This window comes from Phascolarctos cinereus, unplaced genomic scaffold, assembly GCF_003287225.1.
Source record: "Phascolarctos cinereus isolate Bilbo 61053 unplaced genomic scaffold, phaCin_HiC Scaffold_4;HRSCAF=312, whole genome shotgun sequence".
NCBI lineage: Eukaryota > Metazoa > Chordata > Mammalia > Diprotodontia > Phascolarctidae > Phascolarctos > Phascolarctos cinereus.
In genome coordinates, this window is record NW_027555847.1 from 662496185 (window position 1) to 662515539 (window position 19355).

The 19355-nt window shown below is 40.6% G+C and overlaps 1 protein-coding gene across 4 annotated transcripts in view; it reads right to left on the reverse strand.

Moving 5' to 3' along the window:
- LOC110197491 (long-chain-fatty-acid--CoA ligase ACSBG2-like) overlaps nucleotides 1–19355 on the reverse strand; it is an 87443-nt gene that overhangs the window by 56912 nt on the left and 11176 nt on the right. For 3 of the 4 annotated variants that reach the window (XM_078153971.1, XM_020971468.2, XM_078153970.1), the window contains exons 3-4: nucleotides 13372–13601; nucleotides 774–862 (exon numbers count right to left, since the gene is read on the reverse strand). In XM_078153971.1, coding sequence (XP_078010097.1) covers nucleotides 774–862; nucleotides 13372–13601 — 319 coding nt within the window. Of the gene's footprint in view, nucleotides 1–773; nucleotides 863–13371; nucleotides 13602–19355 lie in introns of those variants that run through there. The other variant, XM_078153972.1, reaches the window with a different exon arrangement.

Sequence of the window (19355 nt, forward strand, 5' to 3'; positions counted from 1 at the left end):
CAGCATTTCTTCTGACCCCAGGATAGCATGTACTTAGGGAAAGAATTTGGCAATTGGAGCTTGGATTCAGGGGCTCTGGAGTCAGACCAAGTCACCCTGGTCAGACGTGGTCCTTGGAAATGCCCCCTTCTCCTATCAGCTGCTTACCACTAAGAATTTGGGCTTCTCTAACACTTGGCAGTTTACAAAGCACTTCACCCCCTAGGAATGAAAGCATTACTCTTCCCACATTACTGAGGAGGAGAGAGCCCAGACTGGGGAAGACATTTGCCCAAAGTCACACAGTTAGTAATTGTTGGTGCCAGGACTCAAATCCAGTTCCTTGGTTCCCAGTCCTGGGTTCTTTCCTACTGTACATTGCTGCCTTTCAGTGAATTCACAGTCTTCTTGGACCCCCAGGCACCTGAAGAGAGAACCAAATCCAGCTGACCTCTTAGATGTCAAAGCTGATTTTACTATTGCTAAAAGAAAACAAACATTCAGGCCCAACACCACCCACCTAGTATGCTACGGAAAGCATCTGGGAGAAAGGGAGACCAAGGTATAAAACCCATCTCTGCTCCTCTGACCTTGGGCAAGTTAATTCACTTGTTGGAGTCTTGATTTGACCATCTGTAAAACAAGGGAGTTGGACTAGGTGATTTATAAGCACCCCCCACCCCCGTCCCATCTCTAGTTCTCTAGTTCTCCACGTGTGTCTGAGACTCTCATCTCCATGACTCATGCAACAACCAGACCAAACATCCCTGAACTCACCCCACCTTCCTCCTTACCCGGCAAAAATGCTGGCAATGTCAGCGACGAACCACCGAGTGCAATTATAGCCCAAGATCCCCACGCCGTGAAAGCGCTCGAGGCCAAGCTGCAGAAACACAAAAATATTTCTACTCCTCTCAGGTGCCTGGTTATCAAGGTGCTAGAACACGAATCAAGCAGGACCAGCTCATGCTCCACTGGGGGAAACCAGAGCTGAGCTTTCTCTGGTCACGACGATGATAACAACGCTAATATTTCAATACTTCAAGGACTCATCACTTCATCAGTGGGGGGGCCTCTCTCCACAGGTCCCAAGCCAACAGGAGGCAGTATGACAATACCGGGATACAAAGAAAGGCGAAAGACAGCCCCTGTTCTCAAGAAGCTCATAGTCTGATGGGAGAGATAACTTGCAAACATGTATGTGCAAACAAGCTGTAGACAGGATAAGCTGGAGATAATCTCCAGAGGAAAGGTGCTAGAATTCAGGGGGATTGGGAAAGTCTGCTTGGACCCCCAGGCACCTGAAGAGAGAGCCAAATCTAAGCCTAAGATTGCCAAGCTTATAGTGTCAGCCTTGCCAGCCTGGAAAGCTCTGTCAGGGCAGAAGCTCTATTGAAATAGCCTCCAAGAGAAACTGGCTCCCACATCCCAGTGGAGTAGCTGACAAAGCCTTGAATGAAGGGTTTACAACCACAGCGATAATGTGGATGGGGATAATAATGAATGGGAAGCACAGGAGGAAGTGAGAGCCCTGCTGCCCTCTGTCCTGGTCAGACCACATCTTAGGGTATAAGGTCTGCCTGCCATGTTTCAGGAGGGCCAACCAGAGTGGTAGAGAGCTTCAAGAGCCCTGACTCTGTCATTACCTGTGTGATCTTGGACAAGTCATTTAACTTGTCCATTCGTAAATGGTTTTGAGTCTGAATTTGAGTCTAGGTTCCGATTTCCTCAAAGAAAGGGGTTGGATCAGCTGACCTCTAAAGACCTTTCCATATCTAAATTCTATGGTCCTATGTGAGGACTGGTTAAAAGAACTAGGGATTTGTAGACCGGAGAAGAGAAGACTTGGGGAAGACATGAGAATTGTTTTTTGAGCGGCCAAAGGGCTGCTGTATGGACTGGTTCTATTTCACCTGAGAGGGAAATGGCTGGGAACGATGAATGGAAAATGGCAAGAAACAGATTTAGGCTCAACAAAAGGGAAAACACTCTTACAAGGAGAGCTGTCCAAAGCAGAATGAGTTGCTGGAGGAGGAAGTGGGTTGATTTCCCTTAGCCAGAGGGCTGCTGGCAAAGGCTGGATGACCTCTGGCCCAAGATGTTCTGAAGGGGATTCTTGCTTAACCAATCAATCGTGCTCAGGCATGGGTTAGACCAGGTGGCCCCTGAGCTCTCTTCCAGATCTAAGGGTCTATATGAAGGGTGCAATGGAAAGGATTAGATGTCCTCTGGGGAGCTGCGGTGGAATCCCTGGGATGGACAAATCACTTTCTCTTAACAGGCATCAGCCTCCTCATCTGTAAAACGAGGGTATTGGACTAGATATTCCCTAAGAGCCCTTCCTATTCAGACAATCTGATTTTCATTCTCCCTAGGTAACTGAAATTTATTATCATAATTGTAATTGATTGGGTATCATCTCAATTAAGAAACATTCTATTTGTTCCTTGGTTAAAAGTCTCACCCTCTACCCCCAGGTTCAGCTCTGCCCCTTCCTTCCCCGTTCACCCTGTCCACTTGGAGAAGCTATGATTTAGAACTGGGAGGGACCTTAATAGTCATCTTCTCTGACTCTCTCATTTTACATGTAACATTCTGTTACAATAATACATACAGATGGGGAAACCGAGACTCAGAGAGGTTACTTGTAACTTCTTCATAGTCACATAGGTGGGAGAGGCAGGATTTGAACCTGGGTCCTTTAAGGGTGATGATTAAGTAACTCTTAATCCTTGGTAATCTTTTTATTTATCTCTTATTGACTCCCTTTCACGCTGTCTACCCTTCCTTTCTCCTCAATCCCCAAATGCCACCTGAGCCAGGCCCCCCACAACTAGGTGGTGCAGTGGATAGAGCACTGAGGCTGGAGTCAGGAAGACCTGAGTTCAAATCTCACCTCAGACACTCACTCGCTGTGTGACCCCGGGCAAGTCACTTAACCTCCTCTGTTTCAGTTTCCCATCTGTAAAATGGTGTTCCCTTCTCTTCCTTCCCCTTCCTTTCTCTTCCCTCTCTTCAGCAGATGTATTCACCTCCAACTTTACTGAGAAAATCAAAGCCTTCTGTGCTGACCTTTCTAATTCTCCTCTCCTGTACCTCAAAACCTCTATAACTGCACCCATCCCTTCCTTCTTTGCTCCAGTCCACATCAGTAACAATGAGTATGTCCCCCCAAATACATGTATGTATACTGATGTGTAAGTTCTATACATGTACTAATATGTTATTTACATTATAAAACATGCATCATAGACATTTAATAGAATGAAATAAAAATAAAACCAATATATTTTCAATAATTATTTTTACATAATAGCACAAAAAACCTTTTTGCTCTCACTAAAATTATGAGAAATCATTGTTAAATTATAGCAACATGATTAAACATTTCCTTATTTATTCAATTCTTGGCTTAACATTGTAAATGGAGGAGGGGCATAGAATCACTTAACCTCTGTCTTTCTCAGATTCTTCAACTGTAAAATTTAGCACAGTGACTGGCACATAGTAGGCATTTGATAAATACTTGTACCCTTCTGTCTCCCACTCCTCCCTTTGTGAAAGCTGGTTCTAAGCTGAATTTAATTCAAAAGAGTTCTCAAAGAGAAACAAGAATTCAAATGGAAGCAGTACATTATGGGTTGTACTTACTAAATCATGATATCCTTTTTTTCAATCACAGCTACCAGGTATGGAAAGATTTTTTTTTTCTTTGTGATCTGGTCAGTAAATTTCTGTCTTCACTGATATTAACTGTTTTTTTCTTATATATTAATCAGAAGGTGTTGCATCTTTTTATTTTTAACAAATGGGTTTAAAGCTCACTGAAACTCTTTGTTTAGAAGTTTTCAAACAGATCAGAAAAGTCTGTTTCCAAGTTTTCAGGTGTTCAGACATGGATGTTTTTGTAGGTGACCCACGTTGATTTCAGCAACAAAACTTTCTTTTTAAATGTCTTGATAATCGCTCATACTTTGATTAGTTAATACTTTAAGTTATAATATACTCTTAGGGCAAGGTTTATCTTTTTAAAAAATTGATTTTCGGGGCAGCTAGGTGGCGCAGTGGATAGAGCACCAGTCCTGAAGTCAGGAGGACCTGAGTTCAAATCCGACCTCAGACCAAACACTTGACATGTACTAGCTGTGTGACCTTGGGCAAGTCACTTAACCCCAATTGCCTCACTAAATTTTAAAAAAATTGATTTTCAATTTATTATTTATTTATTTTGAATATGCTTTTCTTTTTTCTAATTTTGAATTCCAAATTCTCTCTCTCCATCTCACATCCTCCCCCACCCACTGAGAAGGCAAGGAATATGATATCAATTATACATGTGATATCATGTAAAACATATTTCCATATTAGCCATTTTTTTAAAAGCAAGAAAAATGAAGTGAAAAATTATACTTCAGTTTGTGCTCAGAGTTCATCAGTTCTGTCTCTGGAGATAGATTTTACATATATATATATGTATATATACATAAACATACATACATATATACATATATATACACACCTATACATATACATACATATATATACATACATACACACATATATATATATATATATATATTTATCATGAGTCTTTTGGAATTCTCTTGAATCATTGTATTGATCAGAGCAGCCAAGTCTTTCACAGCTGATCATCCTTACAACATTGCTGTTACTGTGCACAATGATCTCCAGGTTCTTCTCATTTCACTTTGCATCAGTTCATAGAAGTCTTGCCGTGTTTTTCTAAAACCACCTCCCTTTTTTTATAGCACATTTTTTATAGCACATAATACTCCATCACAATTATATACCACAACTTCTTCAGCCATTTCCCAGTTGATAAACATCCCCTAAATTTCTGCTTCTTTGCCACCATGAAAAGAGCTGCTATGGATATTTTTGTACATATAAGTCCTTTTCCTTTTTCTTGGACCCCTTTGAAATACAGACTTAGTAGTGGTATTTCTGGGTCAAAGGATATGCAGTTTTATTTATGCATGTATTTATGTATAGCACAGTTTGCTATTTTTAAGGTATGCCCTTTGGGCCTGGTTTCAAATTGTTCTCCAGAATGGCTGGACTAATTCAGTACTCCACCAGCAATTCATCAGTGTACCTATTTTTCTCTCATCACCTCCAGCATTGGTCATTTCTGATGGGTATGAGGTGGTCCCTCAGAATTGTTTTAATTTGCATTTCTCTAATCAATAATGATTTAGAGCATTTTCTCATATGACTATCAATAGCTTTGATTTCTTCTTCTAAAAACTGCCTGTTTATATCCTTTGACCATTTATCAGTTGGGGAATGGCTCCCATTTTTATAAATCTGGCTCAGTTTTACGTTCAATAAATATTTGGGAAATGGGGACTTTATCAGAGAAACTTGCTGTAAAATTTGTTAATATTGCTTCATTGTCTATGATGCCTTTTAGCAAAATGTAGTTTCCAATTGTCTCTTTTATTTATTCGTTTGTTTGTTTGTTTGTTTTTTGCTTTGTCTGAGATCATGATTGCTATACCTCTGCCTTTTTTTTTTCTTACTTCACCTAAAGCATATTAGATTCTGTTCCAGTTTTTTATTTTAACTTCATGTTTGTGTTTCTGTTCCAAGTATGTCTCTTGTTGACAACATATTGGACTCTGGTTTCTAATCCATTTTGCTATTTGCTTCCATTTTATGGGCGAGGTCATCCCATTCCATCTTATTTTATTTCTAACCACTGCCTCTCTTAATCTGCCCTCCCTTTTATCATCTCCCCCCTTTCTCTTATCTCCACCCCCCTCATTTCTTTATACATTTCTATATACAATTGAATGTGTGTGTTTGTATATATACATACATACATATATATATAGTCTTACCTCTTTGAACCAATTCTGATGAAAGTAAGGTTCAAGCATTGCCCATCCACCTCCATTTTCCCTTCAATTGTAAAAGCTCTTCCTTGTACACTCCTTTTATGTGAAAAAAGTTTCCCCATTCTACCTCTTCCTTCTTCCTTCTCCCACTGCATCGCTCTTTGTCATCTCTTCAATTTTTGAGAAAGATTGTTCCAAATAATCCACTCACACCCATGCCTCTGTCTATGTAAGCTCCTTTTAATTGCCCTAATAATGATACAGTTCTTAGGAGTTATATGTATCATCTTCCCATATAGGAATGTAAACAGTTTAACTTTGTTAAGTCTTTTATGATTGCTCTTTCATGTTTACTTTTTTATGCTTCTTTTGAGTCTTCTGTTTGAATGTCAAATTTTCTGTTCAGCTCTTCTCTTTTCATCAGGAATGCTCAAAAGTCCTCAGTTTCATTAAACATCCATTTCCCATCCCCACGAAAGATTACTTAGTCTTGCTGGGTAGATGATTCTTGGTTATAATCGTAGCTCCTTTGCCTTCCTTTACCATGGAAGCCATTAAATCTTGTGTGATCCTGACTATAGCTCCATATTATTTGAATTATTTCTTTCTGGTTCCTTGAAGTATTTTCTTTTTGATGTGGGACGCTCTGGAATTTGACTATAATATTCCTGGGAGTTTTCATTTTGGGATCTCTTTCAGGAAGTGATGGGTGGAATTTTTCCATTTCTATTTTACCCTCTGGATCTAAGATATTGGGGAAGTTTTCCTTGATAATTTCTGTGTCTTAGCTGTGTTTTTGATCATGGCTTTCAGGTAGTCTAATAATTCTTAAATTATCTCTTCTCTATTTCTCTAGGTCAGTTCTTTTTTTCAATGAGATATTCCACATTTTCTTCTATTTTTTTATTCTTTTTACTTTATTTTATTGTTTCTTGAAGTTTCATGGAGTCATTAGCTTTCACTTACTCAATTCTAATTTTTAAAGAATTCTTTTTGTCAGTGAACTTTCATACCTCTTTTTCCATTTGCCAATTCTGCTTTTTAAGGAGTTCTTTTCTTCAGTGAACTTTTGTACTTCTTTTACCTTTAAGGCAATTCTGTTTTTAAGGTATTATTTGCTTCAATATTTTTTGTGCTTCTATTACCAAGCTTTTAATTAGTTCTCTTTTCATAATTTTCTCGCATTACTAATTTTTTCCCAATCTTTTCTCTATCATTAATCTCTGTCTTTAACTCTTCCAGGAATTCCTGTTGGGCTTGGATCCAGTTAACATTTTTCCTTTGAGGCTTTGTTTGTAGCTATTTTCCTGTTGTTGTCTTTTTCTGAGTTTATATCTTGGTTTTTCCCCTAACAGATTTGCTTTTCATGGTCAAATTCTTTTTTTTGTTGTTTGCTCATTTCCCCAGACTGTTTCTTGACTTTGAACTTTATGTTAAAGTTCGGTTCTGTTCACCTGAGTGTGGGGAGGTGCTGCTGTTTTCAGAGCTAGTTCTGGAGGCCTAAAAGTTTTTGGTGCTTCCAAGGTGATGTGATCCTGGGAGAGGTATGGTCAGTGCTCTCCTGGCCTGCACTCTGGTCTTTACTCAGAAAAGACCCATGGATCCCATATAACCACAGCCACAAGTGTTAGCACTCTTCTTTGCCTTGGAACCGTGACCAGGGCCCCTGCTCTCTTGTGACCGACTACCAGTGCTCCTCTTCCCTGAAACTACAACCCAGAACTGTTTATGGGCAATAGATTTACCGATCATTGCCAACTGTACCCGGTGCCAGCAAAGGGTCCCCTGTAATTTCTTTCTGACCAGTTGTCTGACCCCCTTACATGTCTCTGGGGTAGGACTCCCAAAGCTGCTTCTGGGACAGTGGCTATTGCCACCACAGTATGTGTGGGCTCTGGACATGACTCCACCCCAGTGATATACAGACTTTTCACCTCAACCTTTTGTTGGCTTTGCCTCTCCAAAATTTGATTTGAGGTGTTATTTTAAATTTATTTGGAGGGGAATGTTGGGAGAATTCAGCTGGGTGGCTGCCCCTAATCTACCATCTTTCCTGTGCTCCTCAAGGTTCATCCTTTTTTAAAAAAAAAAATTAATTTTTAATTTTTATTCACTTAACAAGCGTTTATTTTTTCTCACTTCACCTTTTTCTCCCATTGGGGGCAAAAAGCAAAACTCTTAAGACAAATATGTATAGTCCAGCAAAACACATTTCTGCATTGTCAACACCCAAAAATGTGTATTTCATTCCGCATCTTGAGTCCATCTGTTTTCTGTCAGGAGCTGGGCAACATTCTTCAGCATCCATCTTCTGGAATCATAGTTGGTTATTGTTTTGATCAGAGTTTTTAAGGCTTTCAAAATTGCTTATTTTTAAAATGTTGTTGTGATGGCATAAGTTGTTCTCCTGGTTCTTCTCATTTCACTCTTGGGCAAGGTTGATCCTTAATAAGAGTGCATGCAAATCCATATTTCAAATCCTCTTCTTGACAATTTGAATATGGAGGATGAAGGAGCAGATTTATCAACTCAGGCTAGATCATCATTGTTTTTACTTCTAATGTGGCTGCCAAAGAGATAGAAAAGGGAGCAGGAAGCTTTTCAGCTGTGCCATCCTCTTTTTCTTTGCTCAGTATTGTTATATCAGTAATACTGCCAAATCTGGGTTTCTTTGCAGTGTTCCTTTTAAGTCAATGTGACCATTTTGAGAGAGTTAGTTTAGTTCGACAGGATATATATACCCTGCCTTTGAAGACCACTACACTATAACATACCATTTCTCAGGTTTCCCCATTCTAAAAAACAACAAACCCCTTTTCATTTTCATTTTCACCCAGCACATTGTCTCAAGCTATTGTTCTACATCTCCTTCTCCAGCCTCTAACTGCTATCTGTATTTTTTAAAAAGTAATCTGCACTAAAATGGATGGTTTTGATTAGATTAAATTGAAAAGTTTTTGCACAAACAAAGCCAATGCAACCAAGATTAGAAGGGAAGCAGAAAGTTGGGAAACAATTTTTACAACCAGTATCTCTGATGAAGGCCTCATTTCTAAAATATATGGAGAACTGAGTTGAATTTATAAGAATACAAGTCCTTACCCAATTGATAAATGGTCAAAGGATATGAATAGGCAGTTTTCAGAGGAAGAAATTAAAGCTATCTATAGTCATATGAAAAAATGTTCTAAATCACTATGGGATTAGAGAAATGCAAATCAAAACAACTCTGAGGTACCACATCACACCTATCAGATTGGCTAACACGACCAAACAGGACAATGATAAATGTTGGAGAAGATGTCAGAATATTGGAACACTAATGCATTGTTGGTGAAGTTGTGAACTGATCCAACCATTCTGAAGAACAATTTGGAACTATACCCAAAGGGCGATAAAATTGTGCACATCCTTTGACCCAGCAATACCACTTCTAGGGCAGTATACAAAAGAGGTCATAAAAATGGGGAAAGGACCCACAGGTACAAAAATATTTATAGTACTTCTTTTAGTGGTGGCCAAGAATTGGAAATTGAGGGGATGCCCATCAACTGGGGAATGGCTGAACAAGCTGTGGTATATGAATGTAATGGAATACTATTGTGCTATAAGAAATGATGAGCAGGTGGACTTCAGAAAAACCTGGAAAGACTTGTATGGACTGATGCTGAATGAAATGAGCAGAACCAGGAGAACACTGTACACAGTAAGAGCCACATTGTGTGATGACTGACATCAATAGACTTGGCTCTTCTCAGCAATGCAAGGATCTAAGACAACTCCAAATGACTCATGATGGAAAATACTATCCATATCCAGAGAAAAAACTTTAGAGTACGGAAGAATATTATTTGCTCTCCTTTTCCTTTGTTGTTTTGTTTTATTCCTTCATTCTCATGGTTCCTCCCCATTAGTTCTAATTCTTTACATCATGACTAATGTGAAAATATGCTTAATAACAATATATAAGTAGAGCCTGTACCAGATTGCACACTGTCTTAGGGAATGGGGACGAGAAGGGGGAGAATATTTAAAACTCAAAATCTTATGGAAGCAAATGTTGAAAACTAAAAACTAATTATTTAAAAAAGAATTAAAAGATTTTTTTAAAAAAGTAATCTGTACTGGCTGCCTCCATTGCCTCTCCACTTATTCCTCAACCCATACAATCTGACTGCTGATTCTATCACTTTACTGAAATTATTAAAAACCACTAACCAGTGGCGTCTTGAGAACCTGAATGACAGGAAGGAGGGTATTGTCCTCAATAAGAAGAGAAGAATGTAGGGGAAGGATAGGTTTTGGAAAAAAATTTGAGTTTGGTTGGACAATTGAGTTTAATATATCTGTAAGATATCCAGATCGAGGATTATAGCATTACCCAGATAAATTCTAAAGATCCTTATCTCAACTATCATGCCCACTCCCCAGTCAAGTCCTTAGAGCTTGGCTACATCTACCTAAAATATTTCTAGGGGTAACTCTGAGGGGTCAGTGGTAATTCTCAGATGCCATTGGCTTGATCCCCTGTCAATGTACTTCCCCCCAAGATTACCATTCCATCAGCTAGCCTCAAGTAGCTTTTAGAAAGGGGTAAGGCGGTACAATAAAAAAAAAAAACTAGTACAAAGCATCCTCCCTAAAATTCTGTGACACACTCTCCTACTGGCACATAGAGGGTCCAGGGGGAAGTAGCCTCAAGCTCAGAGAGCACATCTAGCAAAGGGCTAACTCACAGCTTCTGGATCCTGGAAGTCCTTTTCTCCTCTTTATAGGGAAATTCGCCCCAAGGCATGATGTAGTCTTTTTGTTAGATTCCTTGGAGAACCTTGAGTCCAGTCTATCCTTGGCTCAATGGTGCAGCCATTGCTGGACACTGCCTCCAGCTGACCCGCGGGCACCATTTAAGACAATGATGAGAAAATTGAAAGTCCAACATCATCTGATCCTTTGAAGGTAGAAAATCCTCCTCTGGTCATAGGAAAGGGGAGGGGCAGAGGAGATGAGAGAAGACCTGATTAAGGCTAAAGCCAAGACCTCTTCTTTTCCTCTAGGAGGCTCCTCCTCAAAGGGGCAAGGCTAGAACTCCATACACACTCTAGTTTCTGAAATTTCTCCATTCCATTCTAACTTGATGCTTTTATATAAGACCCAGAGGGTATAATTAACGCATTTTCTCACTCATCCTCACCACCACCAGTACTAACCCAGCCAACTAGAATAGATTTCTTATCTGGCATTATTTCATTTTATTAAAAAGTTTACAAAAACTTTTCCTGCTTAGTCAAACGATTGATGTGGTAACTGAGATGCAGTTCTACCCAGTTAAGGTATAAAATAGGGTGGAGGGTTTCAATCTCATCCATACAGTAGGAGCCATAGATTTAGAGTTAGAATAAGCAAAAGTGCTTTAAGGTTTGAAAAGCACTCTACAAATATTATCTCATTTGACCCTCTCACCAATCCAGAGGGGTAGATGCTGTCGTTCTCTTCACTTTACAAGTGAGGAAACGGAGGCAGACAGTGGTTAAGTGATTTGCCCAGGGTCATGCAGCTACTAAGTGTCTAAGTCTAGATTCAAACTCAGTTCTTCCTGAATCCAAGCCCAGTGCTCCACTATGCCACTTAGCTCCTCAATTCATATCTAGTAAAAGCTCTGGGCTCACTCTTTCAGCTCCCTCTCAGACTAGCAGTGGATAAAGGTCCATCTATTTTTTTAATTTTTTGGCAATCGGGTTTAAGTGACTTGCCCAGGATCACACAGCTAGTAAGGGTCTGAAGGTTCATTCTTTAGTGTGAGCACTGTGCCGACCTGCCTGTTTCCAGTCCCTGGTGAGTTAGCTTCTGGGTATGCATTAGAGAGGACCCCTTCTCCACAGATAGAGATGAGGACACTGACACCTAGAGAAGATAAGCAACATGTCCAGAGCTATACAAGTGTTAGAGGTAGAATTTGAACTCAGCTCCTCTGACTCCCCAAATCTAGCATTCCTCCCTGTGTCATGCAGTCAGTTGGTAATTCCCATCGTCTGGTTCTAATTTACCTTTTTAGCCACATTTCCCATGAATCTACTCCAGGCAAACTGGACTCTTCCCTACTCCCCAAACCTGAGAGGCAATCTCCTACTTCCCCGAATTCAGGCAGTCCATTCACCAGGCCAGGAACTGCCTCCCTCCTTGTTTCCACCAGTCAGAATTCTCCTCTTCCTCACAGGCTCAGATCGAACACCACCCTCTCCTTGAAGTCTTTCCTGATCCCCCTCCAGCTGAAAGGGTTCTCCCTCCACCCTACGGCCTGGTATTTCCCAAAGCACTCTGTGGATCATTCCTTTGCCCCATCACACTATGCCTCATGTCATGCTTCTCAGTGTAAATGGTGGATTCTTCCTATGCCCTCTAGGAGGCTGTCAGCAAGTTGAGAGCAAGGGAGATGAATTTTTGTGTGTTTGTAACCTTACACTTGGCCTAATGTCTCACATGGCCCCTTTAGGCACATAATAAGTGTTTGTTTGAATTTAATAAGAAGGAAAGGAAAGGGAGAGGAGGGGAGGGAAGGAAAGGGTGTCCCATCAGTCTCAAGATGTCTTAAGTCTAGAGACACAACCTGGTCCCCTTTGTGAAGCCTTTCAAGTTAAGTAAGGCCAGAACTTGTACCCCACTGTCATAGACTTCTAAAGTTCTGGATCCGTACCATGCCCCAATGTGACATCAGAGGATTCACTGATTCATTCATCAGAGGGTTCATTAATCCAAATTTAGGTCAAGTAAAATAAGGATAACTTCAGAAAAAGATACGACATTTAGAGAGTCCTAAGGGGCTTCCTAATCTTTCATGAGTCCTAGCCCAAGATCATGGACTTAGAGTAAGATGAAACTCTGAGGCCCTTCCAGGGCCATTCTTGCTCTGGAACCTAGCCATATTTGTAGGGTCTACAGAAACTGTGGGTTCAGGATGCCCCACCACCACAACCCACTCAGTGGGCTTTACCATCTACATGGACAAGGTGAGATACAGTAGAAAGAGTTCTGGCCTGGGGGCCAGGAGACCTGGGGACTATCTGTATGACTTTAGGTAATTTGTGTCCCCCTCCCCCCACTCAGGGCCTTCATTTCCTCATCTGTAAAAAGAAGGGGGTTTAGATTACTAGATGACCTCCAAAGACCGTTCTAGCCCAGACATTCTAGGGCCTATGTTCATAGAATTATAGAATTGAAGGCAGGAAGAACCCTTAGGTAGCCTTCCCTTTACAGATGATAAAAATCAGTCCTGGAGAGAGGAGATGGCTTGTCTAAGGATCCCGTAAGTAGTAACCATCAAAGCCCATGTCCTCTGACTCCAATTTCATTTATTTATTTCAAGATCCTTCCTGGCACTGACATTCTATGTTCTGAGTTCCCTCCCAGACCTGATGTTATAAAGTCCCTTTTAGCAGCACATTTCGAGAAGTCTGTGATCCTTGCTGCGGCTTGGGTGCTAATCAAAGGCTAATGAGCCACATTCATGTCGACAAAAACCATGGTACCACATTACCTTGAGGAAGGATTTTGCTGCCTTCCGACACAACTCATAATACTCGATGTAGGTTATGGTTTCCCATCCATCCACGTTTCTCGTCCCCAGAGCAATCAAGTCAGGATACCTCGTGGCAGTTCCAAGCACCAGCTCATGGATAGTTAATGGAGCCTGATTCCCTTCACCATTCTTGTTCTCCCTCAGGATGACTTCTCCGGTCAGCTGAGAAGTGAAGAAACCGATGGTCTCTGTGAATGGAGTCAGCAGATTGAGGCATAGCACGGCATAGGGACTGGGTTGCTGAACTTGGAGTCAGAGAGACCTGGGTTTGAATCACATCTCTGGCACCTACTAATTGTGTGACCTTACTGAGCCTCAGGATCACAATATCTGAATAGCACTTAACTTACAGGGTGGTTGTAAGGCTCAAAAGAGATAACATAGGGAAAGCATAATGTCTGCTTAAAGTATCTTAAAGTACCCTAGACATGCTAGCTATGAGGTGTGGGGCCTCGCTCACCATCTCCTGGAATTCTTGCCCTCAATCAAGTTTGATATGGCCCAGACCTCAATCCCAGCTTGGGCCTGGGCTCCTCCGGCCCCCAACATTAGCTAGAAGGCAGTCATAATATTTAGAGCTGGGCAGAGGTGAGGAGAGGAAAGGAGAGGGATGGTGGAGGGGAGGAGAGCATGAAGTAGAGTGAAATGGAATAAAGTAGAATAACTTTCCTTTTAATTTTCCAGACTAAAATACCTCTCCCTGGCCACCAGTATCCCACATGTGTCATCTCCTCCTACTAGAAGGTAAGCAGGGATTACCACTTGCTTTCTTATTTGCATCCTCAGAGCTCCACAGACAACAAGTGTTTAAAAAGTTATTTTTCAGCCATTTGTGGAAGGGTATTCTTTATCTAGAAAGACCACACAATAAAGAAAAGGCTTGGTGGGAGCATCATCATATACTCAGGAGAAGATATACTTATGTGAGAAATGCATATAGTGGAAAATATCAGTGGAAGGGGAAAACAGAAGTAACATTATTAAGGGAAGGTGCTACAGACCACCTGGGCCAGAAGCAAATGAGGAAACGTGTCACAAGCCTAGTACAGCGGCCTCGATGTAATAAGTGATAGGCGACTACAATATCTCTATGAAAGCTATCAGCAGGAAGAAGGACTGAGAATTTCACTTCCAGAAAGTGTAAAAAGTAGGGAGAATCTTACAGCGACTTGAAAATCACAGGCAATTTTTGCATTTCTGCCACAAACAAGGGACCCCAACTCATATTCAAAGGCTAGGTTTGGCTTCCTCCTAAAAGAGATGGTACAGGGGGCATGACAAACATGAAGAGTTCAGAGAAATGGAGGAAAACTTGTAGGAACTGATGCGGAGAGGAGAATGCAGAACCAGAATGAACATACTGCCTAAAATCATTTAAATGAGAACAACACGAAAAGTCAGTTGAACTCAGATTAAAGGCAATGACTGATATTAGTTGTAGAGGACAGATGAAATACACCTCCCTCTTTTGGGTAGAAAGGTGGGGGGGGGCGAAGGGTACAGAATGTTGCATACGCTGTCAGATGCAGTTGCTACGTCGGTTGGTGTTGCTTAACTGTTTTTCTTTGAGACAAGACAGGGTTACATAAGGTTACTAGGAATGTCTGTGATGTTAAAAAAAAAAAAAAAGAAGCTCCAGTAAAACTTCTAAAAATTAAACGTGATCAGGGTGGTGGGGCTAAAACATGCACATAGGCCCTCTTCCAAAGTAGTGGACAGGGAGAGGATAGCTATTTCTTTCTTTCTTCCCCCCTAGGAATATTCATCAGTGGTTGGAAGAGTAAGTCTAGGCCATAACTTAAGCAAGATTTCCTCCCTTTTTCTCCCCTTTTCTCTCATTCTCCTGTGAGCTCTCTTCTTCCCAGGAGACTACACTGCCGTTAGCCATTGACTTGATGGAGGCACACATTTCCCTCTATGTTCATCCTCCCTTTACCCTTTTATTCACCCTCCCATTCTGTAATTTAGTCCCACAGAACCATTGGTCCGCTCTTAGGCATGGTGCCATGGCCTTTAGTCCATCATATTTTAACCCCATTTCTCCCTGTATCACTTCAGTTTGAGCCCTGCTTTCCTTTTTGTCTCCTCATCGAGAAAGAAATCTCTTAATGGTCTCCCCGATGTTATTTTGTTGTTGTTTTCTGCTATATTTGTTCACGGTTCTTACATTTCTATTGTGTGGAGTGTTTCAGAAGTAAATAATTTCTTTTTTTTTGAAATTTTTTTTTTGTATTTTTAATGGGGCAATGAGGTTAAGGGACTTGCCCAGGGTCACATAGCTAGTGAGTGTTATATGTCTGAAGTCAAATTTGAACTCAGGTCCTCCTGACTCCAAGTCCGGAGCTCTATCCACTGTGCCACCTAGCTGCCCCCTTTCTTTTTTTTTTAAAGCCTTTTTTCTGCAAGGAATTTTTTTATTAATTTATTTTGATTTATCAGCAATCACCTCCATAAGCTTTTGAGTTTTAAATTTTTCTCCCCCTCCCTCCCCACCTCCCTCCCTAAGATGGCATGCAATCTGATATAGGCTATACATATACATCCCTATTAAACATATTTTCACAGTAGTCTTTTGTAAGGAAGAATTAGAATCAATAGGAAGAACCACAAGAAAGAGAAAACAAAACAAAACAGAAGAAAAAAATAGCAAATAGTATGCCTCAATCTGCATTCAAACTCCATAGTTCTTTCTTTGGTTGTGGATATCATTTCTATCATGAGACCCTTGGAGATGTCTTAGATCCTTACATTGCTGAGAAGGGATAAGTCTATCAATGTTAGTCATCACACAACGTGGCTGTTACTGTGTACAGCGTTCTCCTGGTTCTGCTCGCTTCACTCAGCATCAGTTCATACAAGTCTTTCCAGGTTTTTCTGAAGTCTGACTGCTCATCATTTCTTTTTTTTTTTCTTTTTGGTGAAGCAGTTGGGGTTCACTGACTTGCCCAGAGTCACACAGCTAGTGAGTGTTATGTGTCTGAGACCAGATTTGAACTCAGGTCCTCCTGACTCCAGGGCTGGAGCTCTATCCACTGTGCCACCTACCTGCCCCCTGCTCATCATTTCTTATAGCACAATAGTATTCCATTACATTCATATACCACAACTTGCTCAGCCATTCCCCAATTGATGGGCATCCCCTCAATTTTCAATTCTTGGCCACCACTAAAAGAGCTGCTATAAATATTTTTGTACATGTGGGTCCTTTTCCCATTTGTATGATCTCTTTGGGATACAGCCCTAGAAGTGCTATTGCTGGGTCAAAGAGTATGCACAGTTTTATAGCCCTTTGGGCATAGTTCCAAATTGCTCTCCAAAATGGTTGGATCATTTCACAACTCCACCAACAATGCATTAGTGTTCCAATTTTCCCACATCTTCTCCAACATTTGTCATTTTCCTGTTTTGTCATGTTGGCCAATCTGATAGGCATGATGTGGCACCTCAGAGTTGTTTTGACTTGCATTTCTCTAATCCATAGTGATTTAGAGCATTTTTTCATATGACTATAGATGGCTTTAATTTCTTCATCTGAGAACTGACTGTTCACATCCTTTGACCATTTATCAATTGGGGAATGATTTGTATTCTTATGAATTTGACTTAATTCTCTATATAGTTTAGAAATGAGGCTTTTGTCAGAGACACTGGTTGTAAAAATTCTTTCCCAATTTTCTACCCTCCTTCTAATCTTAGTTGCATTGGCTTTGTTTGTGCAAAAACTTTCCAATTTAATGTAATCAAAATTATCCATTTTGCATTTCACAATGTTCTCTGTCTTCTGTTTGGTCATGAATTCTTCTGTTCTCCATAAATCTGATAGGTGAACTATCCCTTGCTCTCCCAGTTTGCTTATAGTATCAGCTAAATAATTTCTTCAGGTCTAATTTTCTTTCTAGGAATGGTCTGAATGCCTCTTTTTTTTTTTAACTGACTGTCCATATTTTTTTTTCATTTGTAGCTAGACTCAGATTTGTAACGTCTGTCACGCTGGGCTACATCTTGAGCTTTGGAACACATTATTCTATTTCTTCCTGTGTTTTCTGGTGGGTCCATAATAGTCTTGTTTTATTCAAATTTCCTTTCCTTCATATTTGAGGGTCTTTCTCCTTATCACTAATAGAATTTGTTCTTTCTCAATGGAACCACTATATGTCTTGGAGTTTGCAAATATAAGTATTTTTGTTTTTGTGTTTTTTCTAGAGATTATCGATGGATTTTTTCAATTAGGACTTTGTTTTCTGTGATCAAACATCCTAAGCAATTATCTTGTATTATTTCTTGCATTGAGTATTCAAGTTTTTTGTTTTCACTTAATGTGTTCTTCTGGGTGACTTGTAATCCTTAAATTTCTTGGGCTTGATAACAATACGTTTTGCTCCACAAAGATTATACTTTCTGTTAATGTTACTGCTTCTTGCTTTTTTTCTTCTTCCAGATTGTCCTTCCCTTCCATGTATTTACATCCTCAGTCAGCTATCCTCTATTGTTTCTTCGGTGAGATCTGTCATGGTCTCATGTTTTATCATTATTTTTTTTTTGCCAATTATTTCTCTTCAGGGGTTAGGGATTATTAACCTTCTCCATTGCTAATTCATTTAGTTTTTGCGTTGTTTGGGTTCTTGATGTACTAAACTGTGGAGAAAGCTGAAACTGCTTTACCTGTGGCATATAATTAATATTTTAGAGAAGTTAGAGAGGTAGTGAGGATCAGAGGAAATGCCTAGTCCTCCATCTTATTGGTCACATGAGTTCTGTCAGTTGAAGGAGCATCCTGGCAATGGTACTTTTCTCCTCTGTGAAGCATTTATGGAAACCACCTCTTTCTAGGCAAACACCGCCCAACTCGGGATCACTCAGACTCAAACAGAAGCCAAAGAGGCTGGAGCCATCCATCTGTCTCAATTGCTGTTCAGCTACCTGTGCTTGGGGAAAGGAACACGGGGCAGAAGAGGCAGCCAAGGACTTGGGGTCTAGTCTCAGATTCACCAGAATAAGCGAATGTTCTTGATACCATGTGCTCATAATTGTCATGGCTCTGGGGGTGGGGAAGAGAGAGAAATGCCCTGGACACCCTTGCTGAATGTCCAAGGGCAAGCTAACATCAGCTGGACTCAACAAAGAGATGACCTCAAAAGCGCCCCTTCTCATCTAGCCCTCGTCACTTCTTGCCTGGAGTTCGATGGCCTCCTGTCTGGTCTTCCTGCCTCAGGTCACCTCTCCAATTTACCTTCCATACAAGCTGCTAAAATAGTGTCCCTGTGGCACCTATTGTTTTAACCACGTCATTCCCTTACTCAGTGAACTCCAATGGTTCCCTATCACCTCTAGGAGCAAATACAGACTCTTCTGCTTGACATTTAAAGCTCTTCACAACCTGGCTCCAAAATACCTTTCTAGCCTTATTTTACATGCTAACCCCCTTCAGGAACTCTGCAGTCAAGCCAAAGTGGCCACCTGGCTGTTACTCACATATGCTCCTCCAAATCATCCTCTGTACTTTTGCATATACTACCCCCTATGCTAATAATGCTGTACTCCTTCCTCACCTCCATCTCTTAGAGTCTTCCTCACCTCCATCTCTTGAGAGTCCTTGTTTTTCTTCAAAGCTCAGTTCGAGTGCTATGTTCTACATAGGGAATTCCCTAATTACTTTCCCCACCATCCCCGCTCTCACACTACAAAGCATTCCCTCAAAATGATCTTGTATATACACTTATACACATATATTGTCTTACCCTACAGACTAATAACAATAATTAGCATTTATATATCACTTCAAAGTTTGCAAAGCACTTTATGGATTTCATTTGATCCCCCAGCCAACCGTGAAATAAGCTCCATTATTTTCTTCATATCACTCCTTGAGGGTAGGGGGTTCATTTTTGTAAAGCCAAAATCCTTGGCCATAGTGCCTAGCACATAAAAGGCTCTTAATAAAT